The sequence below is a fragment of the Vigna radiata genome, chromosome 8 (assembly GCF_000741045.1).
Source record: "Vigna radiata var. radiata cultivar VC1973A chromosome 8, Vradiata_ver6, whole genome shotgun sequence".
NCBI classification, from domain to species: Eukaryota; Viridiplantae; Streptophyta; class Magnoliopsida; order Fabales; family Fabaceae; genus Vigna; species Vigna radiata.
In genome coordinates, this window is record NC_028358.1 from 37,698,478 (window position 1) to 37,715,406 (window position 16,929).

General features: G+C 32.6%; 2 protein-coding genes across 3 annotated transcripts; one reads left to right on the plus strand and one right to left on the minus strand.

The window, feature by feature from the left end:
- Nucleotides 1–8,172: 8,172 nt before the first annotated feature.
- On the plus strand, nucleotides 8,173–12,706 carry LOC106772403. The gene is made up of 2 exons (XM_014658792.2): nucleotides 8,173–8,824; nucleotides 10,367–12,706. Exons 1-2 carry the CDS (start codon nucleotides 8,594–8,596, stop codon nucleotides 12,323–12,325), a joined length of 2,190 nt encoding a protein of 729 aa, XP_014514278.1. The 5' UTR covers nucleotides 8,173–8,593; the 3' UTR covers nucleotides 12,326–12,706.
- A 2,319-nt stretch (nucleotides 12,707–15,025) lies between these two features.
- Nucleotides 15,026–16,629, minus strand: LOC106771439. 2 transcript variants are annotated; one of them, XM_014657417.2, is made up of 5 exons: nucleotides 16,504–16,629; nucleotides 16,324–16,403; nucleotides 15,903–16,093; nucleotides 15,464–15,590; nucleotides 15,026–15,387 (listed from the first exon to the last, which is right to left on the minus strand). In XM_014657417.2, exons 3-5 carry the CDS (start codon nucleotides 16,061–16,063, stop codon nucleotides 15,310–15,312), a joined length of 366 nt encoding a protein of 121 aa, XP_014512903.1. In that variant the 5' UTR covers nucleotides 16,064–16,093; nucleotides 16,324–16,403; nucleotides 16,504–16,629; the 3' UTR covers nucleotides 15,026–15,309. The 2 variants fall into 2 exon arrangements, with proteins under 2 accessions (XP_014512903.1, XP_014512902.1); XM_014657416.2 differs by having other exon boundaries at nucleotides 15,903–16,106.
- Nucleotides 16,630–16,929: the final 300 nt, after the last annotated feature.

Sequence of the window (16,929 nt, forward strand, 5' to 3'; positions counted from 1 at the left end):
ATTTATATCATTTCAATCTAATTTTTTAGTGAGAGTATATGATTTTCTGGTAAGTAAAAACAGAAAACACATTCATGGCATAAATTGTTATGTTTCTTTATTTCATGTATGTGGATAAGAAATTAGAAATATATCATTAATTACCCAGAAAAAGAAATTTGAGGTAACAAGAAAAAATATATCGAATTTTTTTTGTTGAAATAACGTTCCTAATATCTGATTATTACCATTAATTATTTTAAACTTATGGACAGTTAAATGCATTTATTCTCTTTCTTTTGTTTTTGGAATGGTCAACAAAAATTATGGATTGGAGGTGCATGATAGCAAGATGGGGAAGACTCCAATCCAGACAAAATCGAATTGGGATAAGAGAATTTCTTTACGCACCTCCATAATTTCTACCTATATCTTCGTACCACACAAAAGAAGTTTTTTTTCAGCAATATGTTCTCTCTTTCTCTCTGTTTCTTCCTTGGCAGCAACGATGATGCAATGCTGGCAAAGATAGTGGTAATATGGTGAAATGAGAAAAGATATCTAAATCTTTTTGTTGTTAGTATGCGATGCAGAAGCAAAAGCCTTATAGAGATTGTCAAAATTTTCCAGAAATGGTAGCAATATGGGCACTTCCGTTGTTTGGGCCGAAGAAAAATGGAGATGAAAGTTGGGCCTTGATTCGTGTGACTTCATATTTGGACTCAATAATGGCCCACTGAAGTTTTTTTGAAGGTGGACCCAAAAATTTGACATCCCCTTTCCTTTTTCTATTTTTTTTTTGGTAAGCTTTTCTCTATCTTTCTCTTCCCCAAATAAATGATTGCTATACTCCTCTTCTGAATTGATTTATGAATTTTGTGAAAGGTTTCATAAGGAATAGATTATTTTTGGTAGGACTTTTTAAGCAATAGAAGATAGAAACCCTCTGCATCCTATTTCCAGCTTTAGTTTTTTGTGAAAGGCCATGATTAAAAAAAAAGGAAAAACTTCTTTTAACAACTTTTTGACAATGCATACGTGGCAGTTTATGATTAGTCCGTCTTAAATATATTTTAAACATAAATTCAAATAGACCAATAATATGATGACATGTGTTCCGTTGTCAAAAAAGTTATTAAAATATCTTTGTCCTTAAAAAAAAGTATTTTTGGTTGTCGAAACAGTGTTAGTTTTCTTGGGAATTTTTTTCTGCATAGTACAGGAGAATGAATTCACTCTAGCGTAATGCCAACATGAAAATTGAAAAGAACCCAATGAGATTACTTCTCTGGCAAAGATTTACATGAACCTTCGTTGCATGTTTGTCAGGTATTTGATGTGTTTCAGGTACAACTATGCAGAGAACACAAGCAAGCAAGCTAGCTAGCACACACTAAAATTAAATAAAAGGTTAGAAAGAGACTTGCATTTGCAAAATCTCGGACAATCATATTCAACATATGGACCCACAGAATGTATGGATTAGGTTTGACTTGTTCATTATCAACACATGTTACATCATAATTAACAAAACCCACTGTTCTTTGATTCTTCCCTTTGCTACATCTGCGTGGTTGCAACTCCTTTTAATATCTCTCACTCTTAATATATATCTTCCGAGATTTCCATACCAATAACAACAACAGCAATAATAAGAATTCCTAATAATATCATAACTTTATGGACAAAATCAAAAACAACATGTAGTGCTTGAGCTTTATATCTGCTGATATTCTTTCACTATCACCATCTCCAATCAGCGCCAAGAAAATTGTTATCCTTTCTACACATACACACAATAAACTAACTTATCTTAAACACGCCTCCTTTCAAGAAATTATTTTAAGCTTTGGTAATGACAGATTAATTTTATGAGAATATTATTTCATTTGAAGTTTGGTTTGATGGATTAGATTTGAAGACATAAATATGGTGAAGTGAGGTGGATAAACAGAAAAGTGGGAGGCAGCATGAGAGGTGAGGTTCTCTAATACACTAAAAAAGGTTGAGCTTTCTCGTTGACTTAGCATAAAGTCTGGCAATTTGGAGGTAGTAAAGGGAATCCTATCCCCTCCCCACAAAGGGTTTCATGAGGATTCTTTGTTAATGGTTCTCCACTCATTACCAGGAAGAAGCTCTGATGGAAAAAACCCATTTTCTCTCTCTTTCTCATAGGCTCTCCCTCAATGTGTGTGTGTGTGTGAGGCATGTGTGCCCTCAAAAGGAGGGAGTAAATTGAAAAGTAGTCACTGTCTTTGTTCCTTATTGATGGTCTCTTGTGGGGGAGAGGAATAACTTTTTGCATCCTAGAAAGATTAGGGTTTTTCTCTTTTACTTTTACGTATATATAAATAAAAGATTGTCTTTTGAGAGAGTAAAGTGAGTGGGAATAGGCAACACCACTCAAAGCTACCTCACCATGATCATTTTTCTCTTCATCTATGGATTTTCATTCTTCCTTGGAACACCATTACAACAAAATCCTTTTGATTCTCCCAATACACCAATTACAGATATGTCACAGTTCTTCCATATTTTTCAAAAGCATTTCAAACAACCTCACCACTAACTAGGTTTTGGATGCTATATACATTATTCACATGCACTGCTCCATAACCATGCCATGTACACATCATGCATGCACCAAATTTCAAACACATCCATTATTTTGTAATGGTGGGCACAGAACAAATCAATCCACAAAAAGCATATATTCTTCTTCCCAACTTTCCACTCATATTTTAAATCAGGTTTCGTCATTGATCAACATGAACCTTTTCTTAATAAAGTCAACTCCTCTAGTTTGCTTCCAAGGATATGCTCTTATCTGTCATGCAGAACAAAGTACTATAATTATTAATGTAAACTTGGAGATCGTTACTGCAGAAATGACGGAGTCAAGTCAAATGTGGTCTGGAAGATATGGGCCGTGAAAAATTGAAATGATCAAACCCTAACAAACTGTTTTGTTGGAGAAAGTTTTTCTAGAAAATCACAAAGAGAATTTTCTATTGCTCTTATATATGTGCATTCGATTTTTGCAATAAATTCAAGTTTTTTTATTATGCAGAAATTTCAAGGCTCTAGATTTTGACCATTCATCGCCAGTTTTGAGGCTGTGGTTCATTGACCGATATTACCTTGATTTTCATAAATTTAGAAAAATATGCAGCACGACAAATAGTTTGTAATGTTCAAGGAGAACTTTACAGAAGACTTCATTATTATAATTATTACAAGAGATAACAAATGTTGTTTTAATACCAAACTGACTTACTCAACCCTACTATGGAACTTCTTGTTTCCACTGTTTCATATTTCGGCATCGTGTGATGTGTTGAAAGAGATAACCAAGAGCGTGTTGATTTCCTAAAATAATAAGTTTGCAGAAAATTATTTTAATAATACTATACAATATAGGGTTGAATAATAGTATAAAATAAATGCTCTCATGACATGTCAAAAGGTGCTGTAAAAAACATGGAATAGGCTAAATACTTCAAATATATTGTAATAAATTAAATTCATAAGGTTAAAAAAACCATTCTAATCAGTATGTTATCCCTGCCCTCAAAGAAATTAATAAGTAGGAGGGTTTGATTCATGGAAAGAACAATAATCTTATTTAGTAGATAATATTAAAAATATGATTTAACAATAATTAAGTAACTATTATTTAATTTATTTTATTTTATAGAATATTAAATTAATTATTCTTTAAAATATTAAATAATAGGGCTTATTTTATAAAAATATTCTAAAAAATAATTTACAGATTTAAAAAATTTAGCAAAGAAGAAAAATTCAAAACTATTTATTTAATTTACTTAACTGGATCAAACATTAATAAAGATGAGATGAGTTCAAACGAGCTGAGTCTAATGAAAAATATAAATTCAACTTAGCCTAACTTGAAATCTCGCTTGTTTGATTTTAGGTAATGGATTTATGCATATCAAATTTAACTTGGCTTGATTACACTCCTAATATCAGTCAAATAAATAAATTAGTTAATAGTATTATCAATTTATTAGCATGCTTATCTGACCTGCGACTGAATTCTAAATCACTACAATGAGATGTCCATCTACAAGGATTTTTCAATACTTAAATCAATAAGAGAGATTTTTTAGAAAAGAAGAAAATAATTATGAGATAAAGACACTTCCTGTAATAATGTCATATATTTATAGCATTAGACGTGTAAATAAAATATACATATATGATTAATGAATTCTATTGTTCTAAATTAATTTTGTTTATATAATAAGTCATAAATCCTATGCTTATTTTGAACCATTTTGGGTCTCTAAGTAATAATAATAACAATATAAATATGAATTGAATATGTAGAATACAATGTGTTTAATATATCTTATTGAAATTTAATTATTTATATAAAATTTTATTATATATATTTCATAAATTTATTTTTGAACCTTGACGTTATCAGTACTTCCAAAAAGAAAAATTATATGACTATTCTAAATTTTAAAACACTATTTTTTTAGCATCAACAAAAATGAAGGGAAGAAAAGTACACCCAATCTTAATTATTTTATCAATTATTTTCTCTTATATTTTGTAAGGCTGCTACAAAAACACGCAGTTTGACTTTATTTTTCACATTTATATTTTAATTTTTAACACATAGTGAAGTATTATTTTATAGAATAATAACTCATGTAAACGGCGAAGATTCTAATTTTTAAAATTATTAAGAAAAACGCAAGGTGGGTTATTCCAGATATAAACACGTTTTTTCTATATATATAATTTTAAAAATTATTTTGACCGGTGCTCGAATCGTCAAAGACTAATTCGGTATATTGATTATTTGTCGGATATATTATTAACTGTTTCTTTGGACTAAATTAAAAAAAAAAAAAAAGGTAACGAAGAAAAATCCGAAAATGGCCAAACACGGTCTTGAAGGAAAAGAAGTGGACCTTTCCCTAACGTGATTTTGACTCAAAAGCCATTTTTGACATGTGAATTATATTGCTAAGTAACATAATTAGGGTAGTTTAGGTAATACAAAACTCATCACTGTGCCGAATATGATTTCTGCAATTATAGATTTTGCACGCCAAACATTTCCTTCCATTACCATCATATAGGTCAACCTCCTAAATCATATTTACCATTCAACTTGATATTTTAAAAAGCAGAAAGCAATTTCATTAACTGAAAAAAAAAATAATAACAAAGGTGAAAAAGAAGAAGAAAAAAAAAGGTAAAAAGAAATTTAAAGAAATGAATGGCATGTGATGAGATCCATTGGCAGGCACTAATGTCAACAGGGTTGACAAGGCCACCACAAAACAACTGCTGTGATGACATGCACGTGTGCCATATTCACCACCACCATCATCATCATCATCTCATGTGAGGGGTAAACAAATAAAAAATGAATTTAGAAAATAAAAAGCATGGGAATTTATATTTTGAATGATTAAGAAAATCTGAGCATGTTGACTCACCGGTGAACAATGATCATCCATGATGATGCATGGGAGGGCCATGGAAGGAAGAAAGTCATGTATATACTCAATTATGGGAAATAGTTTTTTAGATTTATACAAAAACCATTGTCTCTTCAAAGGATTATGTTATGCCATGTTCCCACTTCTTCCACTAACCCTACTTTATTAATCTTGATTAGGCTGAGTGAGCAGAAAATTAACCACTTATGCTCATGCACATTTACCAGTTTACCCCTTTCGCATAAATAATAATTAAATAAAGGTCAAGGGGCTTAAAGGAGGATTTGACTGAAATTGCAATAATTGAAAACCTGTTTTCATCAATTAGGTTTGATTATGCCCACACTTGTCACTAATGTCACTGTATTAGATTAGATTAGATTAGGTTTCATTTCATACATCCTCCCAGAGTGCCTTAAGGGCTTTCATTCAGAGTAATTATAATAACACTGTATTATTATTATTATTATTATTATTATTATTATTATTATTATTTTATTTCAATATTATTAAAATATGTGCCTAAAAAATTTTCTCCTTCTTTTACACCTTAATATCAAATTGACTATTAAATGTTGGTTCCATGATGGTGGCGATGATCTGCACTGACAAATTCATTCTAAACGCTGGCGTATGAAGTGTTGTAGATAATGCAGAGATGAAATGAAGGGAAAAGAGAATTTGAGAAACAAAAGTTTATTTGACTTTTTGGCTGATTGTTATGAAAGCTTAAGTCAACTGGGTGATATAGAGGATTTGGTTAGATGAATTAAAATAATAATTTAAATTATTATGTGAAAGAAATATTGTAATGTTCGTTCGTAGAATAACTGTTTTTTATTTTATTTTTATTTTTTTCTTACGATCCTTTTAAGTATTTCTCAAAGCTGACTAAAAATGTAATTATCTTGGAAGATAATTAAAAGGGGATGTATATTTTCTTAATTAAATTAGGTTTTATCATAGTTGTTATTTAGTTTACTAATTTTTATAATTATTTGAAAAAATATTAATTATATATTTTTTTGTTAACTATATTCAAACCTTTTACATTGATATGTCAATTCAAAAACATAACAAACAATGTGTTTCAACTTTTAGCGACTTTCGTATCAAAATTAAAGTTTAATTTTTCACATATTTTTATAGAATTGTTCAAGTTTTATTGTTTAGTTTTTATTTTTATTAAAAAAAGGGTCAATGTCATTTATTTCATTAGATCAATATCGATGTTATTTAAACATAATAATACGATAATATAACACATAATATTGTATAAATCTAATTATTTTGGATAAACTTAACAATCATTACTCTCTAATTAGTGTTAACATATTTATAATAATAATTTTTTTTTAACAAAAGTCAGACTACATTGAAATAAAAAAGATATTCAGAAATAATATTAAATAATTTTAATAAAAACTAGAAAACATTATTAAACTTAATATCGAACTAATCTTACATATATATATATATATATATATATATATATATATATATATATATATATATTACGTTGTTTCAAAATATATAGATAACTCAAATGACTCACTTACATGGAAATCAATTATAATTAACTCAAATGATCAATATTGCATCTAATAAAAATGAAAGAAGTAAAGAAGTGAAAAAAGAAAAAGAAAAGAAAAGAAAAGAAATGGTAAATAAATGTTTACTTAGAAAGAAATGAATCAAAATATTTTTATTTACTATTATTAATGTTGTTACTCTATTTAGGTTAAAAAACTAAACTAGTTAATTATATGGTAGACAATAATTATGTTTGGTTTTTCATTACTACACGAGAATCGACATTCCATTTCTCTCGTTTACAAACCAACAACTTTTCTTCCTTTCTCTACCAACTGGTCCAAATGAAATTTAAACCTAAATAAATGCTGATAATGAATTTAGATTTTGTTAACCTAAATAAATGCAGCAATCGATATCCGAACCAAGTCAATCATAACGAGTCTGTCATAAAATGTGCGCACTTTAATTGATATTAATACTGTAATAGAAAAAAATAAATTCTCGTACTTGATAGCAAAAAAAATTGCTTTTTCAATACTTTCGTATTACATATGCATCAGCTAATCATCGTCTGCTATTTTTATTATATATATTTTATCCGATAATAGTAATAATATATTATAATAAGATTGAAATTAAAAAATAAATGAAGTTTCACCTTATCTAAACAATGCAGAAATAAAAATGACCCACGAATGTATTATCATGTAACTTGTTAAAAGTCTTGGTAGTACTTTTAGTATATGTTTAAATAAAAACTAGAAAAATAATGATATTACTGTGTATATATTTTTACATCAATTAAATAATATAGGAAGAAAAAGAATGAATATTTTCTTGAATTTTGGAAATAATATTTAAATGAAGAATTTGAAAAAGATTAAGATGTAAAAGAGAATAGTTAGCGTAAAGAGGAAAGAGGAAAGAGGAAGGAGCAATAAAGGAAGAAAGAGATGAAGATGATGACATGATATGATCTGATGGTAGTAAAGAGGAGATAATAAAGCAAAGCAAGGAGTAGTAGAGCAACCAACTTTTCCCATTCAACCAAAACGTGCTTTCTAAATTTTTTTATATATAATAATAATAATAATAATAATAATAATTTGTTTGAAAATGATTTCATTTGATGGCTTTTACCCTGTCTTTAATCTTTTGGGTAAAGGAGCCTAAAAAACAGGTCAAAATACTCCTCACTCACACATACACACTCATCTCCAGCACACAGACCACACTTAGTCCATGGCCGCCAACAAAAACAACGTCAACAACAATCAACAACAACCAACGTAACATCCTCAATATTAACAACGACCACACCAAACCAAACACTTCCTTCTCAAACCATGCTGCTGCTACATTATATTGCTTGCTAGTACCTCCTGCCATCCCTCTCTTCCAACGCATATATTTATTCATTCAATGGCCTCGGTTTTCGTGCTCTCTTCCTACTTTTCATAAAACCCCATTTCTTCTCTCTCTGCAAAGCTCGAAGCTTTTCGCCATTTGAGATCTGGGATTTTCGGCCTGGAGCTTTTTCCTTTCTGGGTTGCAGCATTTTCGCCGTCAGAGAGATCCCAACGTCTCCTACCATGGCAAGCAAGTGGAAGAAAGCCAAGGTCGCGCTTGGTCTCAACCTCTGCATGTTCGTCCCCAGAACGTTAGACGACGATTCGCCGCCCCACACGGTGGTTTCCGAGCGCCTCTCCGACGCCGCCCTACTATCTCCGGCCAACTGGAACACCAGCTCTTCCCGCCCCACCACGCCGCTTTCCTCTTTTCACGGCTTGAAACTTTCCAAAAGTAGCAGCAAATCCTCCAAGGTCTGGGTCTCATTCATTTCCAACTACTTACTCTCTCTCTCTCTCTCTCTCTCTCTCTCTCTCTTTCTCTTTCTCTTCCCGTGTGTATGTTTGTGTTTTTCGTTTAAATATTTTGACAAGTTCTATTTTGGTCTGGTTGATTGTGAAAGTTTAGATGAACAAGAAACGAATTTACGCAAAATAAGCAATTTTTGAACCGTGTTCAAAATAAGAAATGAATCCGTGTTAAACCTTGTTAACGTAAAAGGAAATTAAATGTCTTTAAGGGTGTTTGGATGTTTTTGTCAGGGAAGTAATGATTTGATATTACCCGGTTTTGTTGTTTTAATGAACTGTCTTATGCTGTTCATGGGAATGAAGTGGCATCTTTTTGGTGTCTGAGAATATCGGTCTTCTGTAACATGGTTCCTGATATAAGGTTGGTTTGTGATTTAATTGTGAAGCTCATTTGAATTCGTTTGGTAGTATCGCTTAATGAGTTTGAACTATTCATTGAATTGCACGTGGTGTTTAATTAAGGACTTATATTCAGGGCTGTCTTACCATTTTTTCGGGACCAAAATGCCTCCTTAGTTGTTGAGTTCCTTGTGTTGATTTGGTTTCTTCAGCCTACCTCTACCGTACTGCAACTTGGGCTTGGAGCTGTTATTTATTGACTTGTACCAAAGTGTATACAAGGGACAAGTGATTTAGAAGTTTTGTATCAACAGAACAGTTGTACTTTTTATGTGCCTAGAGCTGATATTACTCTGTCCTGCATATTACTTTTATGGATAAGATTTTTCCTTCTTTTCCTTTCTATTGGCCAAGAATTTTTTTTCTTCTAAAAGCAATCCTTATACGATGTATTGGTTGGCTTATTCATCTAGTCAAGTCATAGTAGCAGTTTTTGATGACTGGTAGACCTGATTTGCTGAATAATCAATTTTTTGATTGCAATACTTTTGCGACGGTATAAATGCTGTTTTAGTCCCTTTCTGTAGCATTCAGGTGTGCCTGACTGACTAGACAAGGTGATTAGGTTTTTCACTACCCCTCTAAATCTCTGAAATTGAAAAGCCTTTTGCTTATTGTGGATCTTATGAATGATAGCTAAGCCTTATTTTGGCAACATGCTAGATATGAAAAGGAAATATCGTAATGGCAAAGGGGTGTTTTAAGTCAATGTATCATTGCATTTGCCCTCTGTCGTTTTCAGAGTTGTTTGTTTCAACAGTATTTTATTAAGTAACTTGGTAATATTCAAACACTACATATCTTCGACTATTGAAGATTATTTCCCACTGTGCATATTATATGTTGAATTTAAATAGCTAAAATACTTAAGGTTGGAAAATGAAATTTTAACTTCCGTATATCAAATATGAGTACTGGAATTAAAATATTACTGTCTTTTCTTATTTGTTTGACTTTTTCCTTTATTAGAACTAGAACTGATTTTTGATACAGGTACTGTCTTTATTTGCATGAAGCCTTTAAAGTCTGAAATAATTTACATAATATTATATATGTTCTTACTAGCATTTATTTTCAAACATTCAGCAAACCTGCTCAATATGCTTAACCAAAATGAAGCAAGGATCCGGCCATGCTATATTCACTGCAGAATGTTCACATTCCTTCCATTTCCACTGCATTGCTTCAAATGTGAAACATGGAAACCAAATATGTCCGGTGTGTAGAGCAAAGTGGAAGGAAATACCCTTATCGGGTCCCAGTTTGGATCCTATTCCTGGCAGAGTTTCACCAAGTCCCATCAATTGGCCCCAAAATGATGCTTTGATGGCAGTGGTCCACCGTCTACCCCTACCTCATCCTCACCGAGATTTAAATAGGAGGCATGTTGTGCCACTTTATCAGGCTTCTGAGCCAGGCATATTTGACGATGATGAATCCTTGAATCATCAAAATGTGTTTTCTGAGCGAAGTCCTTGCATTGAGAATACTGAAGATACTGAGGCTGCTAGAGCTATAGAGATTAAAACATTCCCAGAAGTATCTGCTGCTCTGGGATCCAAAACTCATTCTAACTTCACAGTTTTGGTTCATCTCAAAGCTGCTGCTTCCGCAGATACAGCTGCAGTTAAAAGACAAAACCTTAGTAGAAACCAGGCAAACTTGGCACAGATTTCTCAGACTCCACGTGCCCCTGTCGACTTGGTCACAGTGCTTGATGTGAGTGGTAGCATGGCTGGAACTAAGCTTGCACTACTCAAAAGAGCAATGGGGTTTGTCATACAGAACCTGGGCTCTAATGACCGACTCTCTGTTATTGCCTTTTCTTCCACAGCTCGCCGCCTCTTTCCTTTGTGCAGAATGACTGATTCTGGGCGACAGCAGGCACTGCAAGCTGTTAATTCTTTGGTTGCAAATGGTGGTACCAATATCGCAGAAGGGCTGAGAAAAGGTGCCAAGATAATGGAAGATCGAAAGGAAAAGAATCCAGTTGCCAGTATTATCCTGCTGTCCGATGGTCAAGATAATTACACTGTCAATGGCTCTGGAACTAACCAGCCTCAACCAAATTACCAGTTTCTTCTGCCCACTTCTATCAGTGGTGATGATAGTTCAGGATTTCAAATTCCTGTGCATGCTTTTGGATTTGGTGCAGATCACGATGCTTCACTGATGCACTCCATTTCAGAGATTTCTGGTGGCACATTTTCATTCATTGAGACTGAAGCCGTATTACAGGATGCGTTTGCACAATGCATTGGAGGACTTCTGAGCGTAGTTGTTCAGGAGCTTCAAGTGGGAATTGAGTGTATACACCCAAATCTCAGTCTTGTCTCACTAAAAGCAGGAAGTTACCCAACCCGTGTGGTGGCGGATGGACGCAAAGGATTGATTGAAGTCGGAGACCTGTATGCCGATGAAGAGAGAGATTTTCTAGTGTCAGTTAATGTCCCTGCTGCATCTGGCAATGAAACATCATTGATAAAGGTGAAATGTGTATACAAGGATCCCTTAACTCAGGAAACGGCAACAATAGAAAGTGAGGAAGTTAAGATTAAGCGGACAGAAATCTCTGGGCAGGTAGTAATGTCACTTGAAGTGGACAGACAGCGGAACAGGCTCCAAGCAGCCGAGGCAATGGCCCAGGCTCGTGTTGCAGCTGAACGGGGGGACCTAAGTGGAGCAATATTAATTCTTGAAAACTTTAGAAAGATGCTCTCGGAGACTGTTTCGGCGAAATCGAACGATCGCCTATGTGTTGCATTAGATGCTGAGCTTAAGGAAATGCAAGAGCGGATGGCGAGTAGACATGTGTATGAAGCATCTGGGAGAGCATATATACTTTCTGGATTGAGTTCACATTCATGGCAAAGAGCAACAGCAAGAGGTGATTCCACTGATAGGTCGAGTCTTGTTCAGGCATATCAGACACCATCAATGGCTGAGATGCTTACTCGATCTCAGGCCACGTTACTAGGTAGTCCATCAGGGCAGAGGCTTCTCCAGCCTCTGTTGTCAGTCAGATCACAACCAAGCCCACGGTGATTCAACTGGGATTTTGGCTTATAAAGTATGTGGGAGAGGGTGGTAGTAAACGGGAGTCATGAACAGAACATTTCTTTGAGCTGTGATTTTGTTGTTTGATATATGTAAAAATGAATAAAATATTGAGGAAAGGGTGAATGGAGAAAAGGGCAGTAGACAGGAATTTACTACACTATGTTTCTTCTATTTTGGGGGTTAAAAGGTTTTCTTTTGGCTTCACTTTTCTTTCCTCTAATTATGTCGTTTTTTTGGGGGTGGTGTACATACAGAAGAATGCCTTTTTTTTTTTTTTTTCTGGGACACCTGGGTATAAAGCTTGTAGCTGTGCAAATGGTTGGGATGATCTCATCAGTATAATATATGTTTTCAATTCTTTCTGAACTTGTTCTTTTCAATTCTTTCTGAACTTGTTCTTTTCAATCATTTGTCTTTTAGATATCTCCATTTCTATAGGCATTAGAGCATCAAGATGAGTTATAATATCAAAATGAGTTATAATATGTGGGTTAATTTGGTTCATTCCAGATTGGATTGAAAAAAGTATATTTTTTTAGTAAATTAATTTTCAATCTGACTCATTTAAATTCAGTTTATTTAAATCTGGTTTGTCTAGATTGAACTCTAGATTGAACTTATAATGAGTTAGGTTGGTTTATCAACTAATTAATTTTATTTTTATTAATTTATTATTTTATAAAATTTTAGAAAACACTCTGATTTATTATATGTGGATTAATTTTTTTTTAATTATTTTGAATTGTTTTGAGTTTAACATTTGAGAGTAAAATTTATTTAGGTTTGAAGTACAAAAAGTTTGTAATTTTTTTATTTAAAAAATTATTCTTTTTATTTTAAAAAATTTGTAATTAAGTGAGTTAGTGAATCAATCGGTTTAATTAGCGATCTGTAATAGGTCGAGTTGAGTTTAAATTTTTTTAACTCATTAAGAAATAAATTGAATTATATTGGCTAATTAGGTGACTAATTCGTAATAGGTCGGACTGGATCGAACTGGATACGAAGGTTTTCTTGTTTCTATGGAACTCTTGCCAGATTAATGGTAGTTGGACAATGGTTGAATGCAGCCTAACTTTGCGTAATAATACAACTTGTCCACGAATTGAGTTTTATGCAGAGTTTGTACTAGTACATTCAAAACTCAAACAGTTTAATATTTCCAATTAATTTTGTTTCAAAATTTATTGTACTACATATTAAAGGTTGTGCAAGTTCATACCTTTGCATGTTATTGTTAATAAGTAGAATTTAAAATTAATTTAATTTTATAAAATCAGTTTTATTATTAATTAGTAAATTTTAAATTTAATCTAATCTTACAAAATTAATTTATAGGTTGAAATTTACATTCATTTATATATTTTAAATTAATTTTAGTTTTAACCGAAATAAGATTTTTAATAGATATGAGTCTTAAAAACTGTTTTCAAATCATGTTGCCCTTCCTAGCAGAAGTTATTTGCTTTTTTCATCTCACAATTATAATCTTTTTACACTTACTCTTCCTTTCAAATATTGTGTTCTGTTAAAAATAAGGACTATATCAGTTCTTTTTCCGGTCATTTCCTTTATTTAGTAGTTGTGTCGACAATCCATTCAAATTAATTCAACTGAGTGAGATAAGATGGGAGACTGTTTTGCATAAAGTTTGCAATAAACGAATTCGTATTTTTCTTTTTTTGGTAATAAATAACTTTAGGTCAATTTGTTTATATAAGACTGTTTAAAGATAAATAACTTTTTTAATAAAATTTATGATTGGAACAGATGGCACGATTTAACGTTATTTGGATAAGTAGTTTTGACTACATGAGCATTACTATTTAAGAAAAAAAATATGTTTTGGATGACAGTGATTACTAAAAGAATGTGTTAAATATAAGATTAGTGGTAAGACTTACAAAATTAAGTTAAACATCCAGTTTAACAATTGTAGTAGTTTGTGTAGACATTGTTGAATAATTTTCTTACATATGTTAAAAAACTACGGTTTTGGGATTAGAAAATTGTTACTCCATTGCCTTAGAAGCAGTGGTATGATGTCTGAAGTGGTCCAACAGAATTTTGTTTTTTTCTTACACAGCACTCTAGGTTGTTTGCATATAGGGAGAAACCATGCAAGTCACATGTGACTAATGTATTACACAGATAAAAGTCACGTGCAAGCAGGTCTGAAACGACAAATCCAGTGAACCCATCCCTGCCATACATGGACATGTTGTTTATAATTAGTTCTAGTGTGCTTTATCATTCTATTCTAGTTATTTGTGATCCCGTTCTCTTGCTCCATTGTAAACAAGTCCTCCTGTTTTTCGCCATGTGTTTAGATGATGGACTATGACTCATCATGTAGACTAACCTTTTAACTACACAGGTTGCAGACCGACTAAATCAAGTAAGGATCATTGATGTGATACAAAGAAAGTGACGAGAAACTTTTCGGGATGCATTGGCTAAAAATTGGAGATCATTGGCTACCCTAGGTCACTAGGACCATTGAAAGCATAAAATACATTTTGATCATAATTCATAACTTTCACCAGGAGGCTTAATTCGTTTCCTTTTGAGACCACTTACGTGGTGTATGGATATTTTCGTCCTTGGCCTCGAAGTTGTGGCTCCATTAGGATTATCGTTATAACACCCAATGTGCATCATTGCAAGATAGGAAAAAAGACAAACTAAAACATGACAAGAAACATTTACACTTTTTCACCCTTAGAGCCAAGGGAGTACCTTTAGCTATTCCCAGCACCGTACTTAAAAATCCTCGGTACACAAATTTCAAAATTTTATCTCAACTTCAACTCCCATAATGTCGTAAGCAAAAGTCAAAACACTAAAGATGAAGGGCCATACCACCTTCACTAGCAAGATGGAATTAGCTTTTGACTCCATAAAAATTTACTTCCAGAACGGTACATGAGAAATTCTGACAAAAGTTGTTTCCAATCCACAACTCTACACTAGTCTTGATGGCCTTCATTTGGTTTAGGAATTTTCTTGTATTCATAGCTGTTAATGTCCACCTTTTGTTGCAAAGCCTATGCAACAACAAATAGAAATTAAATCATGGACAATCTAGACGACGCTGTATTGTTAATGAAGAGGAAAACAGACCTTTAGCTCATCGTCCAAGGAAATCTGTTTTGGATTGTACGAATGCACTGGTCCTGTCCTAGACAATGCTTTTCTTGTTTCAATTATTTCCCACTCTTGATCATCTTTCACCCTTGCAATATCCTTGCTGGGCAGACACAGTTGCATTATATTTTAGAATGAGGACGAATAAAAACAGAATGAGCAATGAAAAAAGAAGGGTTGGGTAAACACAAAAGGTTAAACTTTTATACACTGTCTCTACAAGAAATTTACATTGTCAAATAATAAGAAAATGTGGTAAACGTAAATTTAAAGATAGTTGCTGTAAAGTAAACAAAAATGTGCGTGTGCGTGTGATTGAATGACAGTGAAAATTACGACAAACACAGTAATAATTCTAAAGCCTAAACACGTCAACTATTTTCTCTCAAACACAGTTTATTGGGCAGTAACTAACCTGCCTTGCAAGAGTTGGGCAAGGCCTAGAGAGCCGAGGACGGTGAGAGAGATCATAGGAAGGCCGTATCTCAAAAATGGGCTTCTCCTTCCCCATCTTTTGAATGCTTTGTCAGTTGTGGCAGTTCCTTTTGCTGCCTCCTCACTCTGGACCGTAGTCATTATTAATGGTCACAGAATTCAAATGTTGGCCTGAAATCTCAGCCTAGTGTCATGATGAGTGAAAAGAAAACCCAACCGATTACCAATTCATTCATGCCACTAGATTTGGCATTCTATCAAACATGTAATGTTCAAGCCACACACAGAGTTGCAATAAGAAAACATATACGCAAACTCCAGCCACACACACACAAGCCTCGATGAGATTACAAACTGAAGAAGGCTTCTTTCACGCCAACAATATGGAATTGTTAACTAACCTTAGGGTTCAGAAGATTGGGGCTTCAGTTTTGGGAATGAAAAATGTAATTTTTTTTTTAATTGTTGGAAACGATTTGATCTGGAAAGAAAGGGAATGAATTGAAATGATTAGTTGGATAATGTCGGAAGTGATTTAATTGTGAGAAGCAGAAGGGTGAGATAAGAACAATAAAACTTACCTCTTCACAACTCAAGTCCTTCTCAAACACCAAAGATTTTCGCTTCCTTTATTTTTTCGATGTAATTTTGTTCCGAAGAAACAACTTTAAATGGTAATGTTCTGTTTTCTAAATAATCCCCTCCTATCTGCCAATATCTAATGAAAACTTAGTCCAAATCCATACTGATATAACACGTTTAAATTTTATATTCCAAAAAAATTATTGAAACTTATGCCTAATAGTTTCTGAAACAGATTTAGATTTAAAAGTTAAATATACATTTTTTTTTTATTTTAATCCGGTGTTCGGATTAGTTTTCAACACCTTTTGATTTGCTTTTAACTTTAATCCTTTTAAAAAATGTATATTTTTTCCAAATGTATATATACACTAATAATATAATTCTATTTCTTAAATAATATTTTATATAAAACAACATTTCTT